At 34.9% G+C, this 5774-nt stretch overlaps 1 protein-coding gene across 1 annotated transcript; it reads right to left on the bottom strand.

Annotated features, from left to right (window-relative positions):
• Nucleotides 1-200: 200 nt before the first annotated feature.
• Nucleotides 201-1217, bottom strand: LOC113506865. Its single transcript, XM_026889702.1, has 2 exons — nt 889-1217; nt 201-855 (listed from the first exon to the last, which is right to left on the bottom strand). The coding sequence occupies exons 1-2, from the start codon at nt 1196-1198 to the stop codon at nt 218-220; spliced, it is 948 nt and encodes a 315-aa protein (XP_026745503.1). The 5' UTR covers nt 1199-1217; the 3' UTR covers nt 201-217.
• Between the last annotated feature and the right edge of the window lie 4557 nt (nt 1218-5774).

Consider the following 5774-nt stretch of genomic DNA (forward strand, 5'->3'; position numbering starts at 1 on the left):
ATCAGATCCTGGAGATGTGTCCTTTAGTTTTAAACAATTTTCTAACTCCACCAGTGAGATATTTCGACTCAAACTTTCATCTTCCATCTCTTGAAAATTTGGAGGGGCTTCTGCAACACTGTCAGGTGTTAGTGAGAACAGCAAATCTTTCGCCTTAATTGGATCTACAGTGTGATTTGATTTAAAGCCTTTCACCCACTTCATCTTCCTCCACATTTCAGTGGTAGATGTCTCGGAGCCAATACTTGTACAAAACTCTGTCCAACTTCTTATATCTCGCAGTCGTTATCAAGTTTTGAGCAAAACCTAATTTTTCTTTGTACATTTTATAGTTTTCTGGAGTAGGGTTACGCCGAAGCTTTGCCAGCGCTAGTCTGCGTTCTGCTACTGCTTTCGAAATATTTGAATCCCAGTAAGGCTTAGGTCTAAATTTATTGTTGGGATCTTGACAAATTTTGATCCAAGGTATAGCCTCCTCAGCCGCATAGTCTAACTTGTTTACAAATGTATCATAACTACTTTGGACATCATTTAATATTGGCAAATTAGAGAAGTGTTGCTCGCATACTTCTTGAAATTCCTTCCATTTTGCTTTTTTATAGTTTCTCTTCTTTGTATACAAGTGTAGCCTTTCATATCCATAGGTCAATTTTATAACAATATGGTCACTTCCCAAAGACTCGTTAGTGGAATACCATGTGAATTTAATAGCTATATCTGTGGTCACAAATGAAATATCTGGGGACGATTGTTGCCAGTTGCCATCAGCAATTCTAATTCTTGTAGCAGCACCATTATTCAAGCACATATAATTATTTTCAAACATGGCTTGGTAAATCATTTCACCTCTTCTATCAGTTTTATAGGACCATAATGTGTGGTGAGCATTAAAGTCGCCTGATACCAAAGTTCCAGTGCCAGCAATTCTAAATATTTGGTCCCAGTCTGATTGATTTGTAGTAATTGTCGGTGGGCTATATAAAAAAATAATATTGTTTATTCCAGCTATATTTAGTATTTGAACATATATAATTTCAATATTGGTATTGGTCATTCTTACATTTTTTTGAATAATTTTCACTGACTTATGAAACAGTATGCAGACCCCACCATATCCATCTTCTCTGTCTCTTCGAATAATGTTATAGTTACCAACCCTAACACTATCTTCTTCATCTAACCAAGTTTCACTAATCATAGCTATATGTGCCTTCTCCTGCCAAAGTAGTAACTCTAGTGACCTTAACTTAGGTTTTAAACTATGGTCACTAGAGTTACTACTTTGGCAGGAGAAGGCACATATAGCTATGATTAGTGCCAAAGTAGTAACTCTAGTGAAGATAATTTAAACTAAAAGAGATTTCGGTAACGTGTCGGCCGAAATCAGTTCCAAATCCTAAAGACATGTTGCACACTAATTATCATTTTACTAATTCTAAATCCCCTCAGGACCCGAGAGGCCTGAGTCTTTCTAAATCAGCTCAGATACCCAAAGAGGATCTGAGACCTTCTAAATCCCCTCAGGACCCAAGAGGCCTGAGTCTTTCTAAATCAGCTCAGATACACAAAGAGGATCTGAGACCTTCTAAATCCCCTCAGGACCCAAGAGGCCTGAGTCTTTCTAAATCAGCTCAGATACCCAAGGAGGATCTGAGACCTTCTAAATCCCCTCAGGACCCAAGAGGCCTGAGTCATTCTAAATCAGCTCAGATGCCCAAGAGGACTGAATGCTAATATATCTACATCTCAGCTCAGAGAGCTGAGTCTTTCTAAGCCTAACGTAAAATTTAAATGCGATAAATGTTTAAAACGTTTTACTAACTCTACATCAAACTTATATACTAAATCAATCTTTAAGTAGTAATCTAAAAGTAGTTTACTATCTTCTAAATCTAGCCTAAATCTTTATACTAAGCCTAAACACTTATCTATCTACGAAATAAATAATCATAACAAAAAGATAGCCCTACCTCATATGTATCTTCAATCTAGTTATGCTTCGAAGAAGCTATGTTTTCTTACTGACTATAAGTTTGTTAAAGAAATCTTCCTTGTCACAAATCCCGGTGCTATCTAATGAAATTGTCAAATTAAAAGGCATAAATAGCTCAGAAAATCCCGTAGAAACATTAGGTACATTTCAAATGGAATTTAATTTACCAAGTCAAATATTAAAAATTCAAATTTCATATGACAAAGGACGATATAAACTTAAATAATTACTATGACGGAATCATAGCAAGTGATTTCTTCAATAATTTTAAATCAAAAATTGATTATTCGTCTAAATCTATTTCAATAATGAATCACCACATTCCTATTATATATACGCAGCCAACTTATATTATTCCGGCGCGATCTGAAGCCGTTATCGAGTGTGCTATATCCAATTACTTTTCCGAGCTTTATCACTGTAATGAAGCCCCCGTACTAGATCATACCTTAAGTGAAGGTGTTTATGTCGCAAATTGTATTGTCTCTATCAAACCGAATAGAAAGGTCAATGTTACTATTTTAAATACTACTGACAATGAACTTGAAATCAAGGATTATCAAGTGCAGTTAACGCCTTTTGAACGTGCAACTACTAATTTTGAATCTTGCTTTAATATTAATCCTATTTCTATTTCCAAATCTGAACGTATAAATCAAGTTTTAAATCTTATTCGTTGTTCTCATCTAAATGATGAAGAACGTAAAATCCTTCTCGATTTTTGTTCCAAATACACCGATATTTTTCACCTTGAAGGCGAGCCTTTATCGTTTACAAACGCTGTGGAACATACAATTAATACAGGTGATGCGCCACCTATTCATGTAAAATCATATCGATTTCCTGAGTGTCATAAGGAAGAAGTTGATTCCCAAATTCGAAAAATGCTAAATCAAAATATTATTAGACTTTCTATTTCGCCTTGGAGCGCCCCAGTTTGGGTAGTTCCGAAAAAAATGGATGCTTCTGGAAAACAGAAGTGGAGGATAGTCATTGATTATCGTCGCCTTAACGACGTCACTGTTTCCGAAGTCTATCCCTTACCTCTTATCACTGATATCCTAGACCAATTAGGTCATTCAAAATATTTTAGCACACTAGATCTTACTAGCGGTTTCCATCAAATTAAAACATGTCCTAAAGACGCTTCAAAAACAGGTTTTACTATTTCTACTAATTCTAGCATGTCTGGACACTACGAGTTTACCAGAATGCCTTTCGGGTTGAAAAATGCCCCTGCCACTTTCCAACGGTTAATGAATACAGTACTTTCAGGCTTACAAGGCCTTCATTGCTATATTTATCTCGATGATTGTATAGTATATAGCCAAAATCTTCAAGATCATATCCTAAAACTACAATTAGTCTTTGATAAATTCCGCGAATTCAATCTTAAGCTCCAGCCTGATAAATGCGAATTTTTAAGACACGAGGTCACTTATCTTAGTCATATAATCACCGATAAAGGTGTCTCTCCAAATCCCGAAAAAGTCAAGGCTGTCGCCGAATTTCCTATTCCCAAAAATCCTAAAGACATAAAGTCGTTTCTAGGCCTCATAGGCTACTATCGCCGATTTATAGAAAATTTCTCCAAAATTACGAAACCTCTTACCTGCCTTTTAAAGAACGCTATTTTTAAATGGTCTCAGGAACAACAGGACGCTTTCGATATACTAAAAGATAAACTAGTAACCGCCCCGCTTCTTCAATATCCAGATTTCTCTCAACCTTTTGTCGTAACTACAGACGCAAGTACTTACGCTATAGGCGCGGTTCTATCTCAAGGTCCCATAGGCAAAGATAAGCCGATTGCATATGCCTCGCGCACACTTAATCGTCCTGAAGGCAATTACTCAACAACCGAAAAAGAGTTGTTAGCCATTCTTTTTGCAGTCAAAACTTTTCGCCCTTATTTGTACGGGAATGAATTTAAAATTGTTACCGACCACCGACCTCTTGTGTGGTTATTCAATGTCAAAGACCCAGGTAGTAGATTAATTCGCTGGAGTCTCAAACTCGAGGAATATGATTACGAAATTATCTACAAACAAGGTCGTCTAAATTCTAATGCTGACGCATTATTCCGGTGTCCCGTCACCGCTATCGATATAAATAATTTAAATAATTCCTCTTATGAAAAATATTTTAAAGACCAATTCACAAACCAACTTCCTACCTCAAATACTATAATTGAGGAATGTACTCAGGGTCTACATTTGTCGAAATTAAATAATATCGCGTGCCCAGTATCGTTAGACTTTGATGAATCTATACCACACTGCAAAGAACTTTTATCTCAACTAGATAATGTTGAAGATTTACTAAATTCCGAACGCGAACCTTTTACTATAAAATCAGTCACGAATAATAATAAAAATTACTAGTTTTTGTTTTGTAAAGTTCATCATTATGAACAAACTCAGTTTAGAGATATTTACAATATTTTAATTAAACTTAGAAATTTATTAATCGAGTCTCAGAATATTACTGATGTTGCTTTACCCGATTTTTCAGACCCATTTTCTAAACTAGCATATATTAAAATTTATAATATGATTTCTTATGTCTTCCACAATACTAACATTAAAATACATATATATATATGTATATATATATATATATATGTATATGTATATATATATATATATATATATATATATATATATAAATCAATTAATTTATCCAACTCCTGTGGAAGTCCCAAAAATATTAAAAGAAAATCATGACTCAGCTATTGCTGGTCATCTCGGGTCACAAAGAATGTATAAACGCATTAAAGCCAGTTATTACTGGAAGGGAATGCGATCCGACATCGAAGGTTATGTCCAAAAAAGTAAACTTTGTCAAATTAACAAATCTTTGCGTAAATCTAATAAAGCTCCAATGGAGATAACTTCAACTTCTACTAAACCTTTCGAAAGATAAGCCCTTGATATCGTAGGTCCTTTACCCGAATCAGGCTCTCAAAAATTTAAATTTATTTTAACTTTACAAGATGACCTCACTAAATTCACAAGTGCTTATCCCTTAGTCACTTCTACTAGTTAAGAGATAGCTCGAGATCTTATCCATTTTATGTCTCTCTTCGGTTTTCCTAAAACTATCCTAACCGACCTTGGCACTTGTTTTACGTCGGATTTATTTAAACAATTAACAGAAATTTTAAAGGTAAAAGCCCTCTTTACCACACCTTATCATCTGCAAACTAACGGAGCCCTTGAACGCTCTCATGCTACTTTAAAGGAATATTTAAAATCATTTGTTAACGAAAACCAAAACGACTGGCATTACTTTTAATTCACCGCTATATTAACTTATAACACTACACCTCATTGCACTACTAACTTTACGCCTCATGAATTATTATTTGGCTATAAGCCTACTATTCCTAGTTCCTTGTACGAAACTTCTAATAACACCACTTATAATGAATATATCCGTGCCTTGCAATATAGGATGCGTTTCAGTCGCGAAAAGGCTATAGAAAACGTCATAAGTAGTAAAGAAAAATCTAAACAATATTATGATGCTCATTCTCGCGAAATTACATATAAGAACGGAGATATGGTGTATCTAAAACACCATCATAGGTTGCGTAAAGCATTATCGCCCATTTGGAAAGGCCCATACAAAATTATAAAGGTGCATAACAAGCACAACGTCACTCTTCAAGTAGGTCGCAAAAATATTAAATACCACGTAAACGAAATAAAACCAGCTATATCCTAATCTATTTATATTCTATTTCAGAATTTTAAGCTGCCAAGTCATCTCAGGCCTT

Source organism: Trichoplusia ni, assembly GCF_003590095.1.
Source record: "Trichoplusia ni isolate ovarian cell line Hi5 chromosome 28 unlocalized genomic scaffold, tn1 tig00003228_group27, whole genome shotgun sequence".
Taxonomy (NCBI): Eukaryota; Metazoa; Arthropoda; class Insecta; order Lepidoptera; family Noctuidae; genus Trichoplusia; species Trichoplusia ni.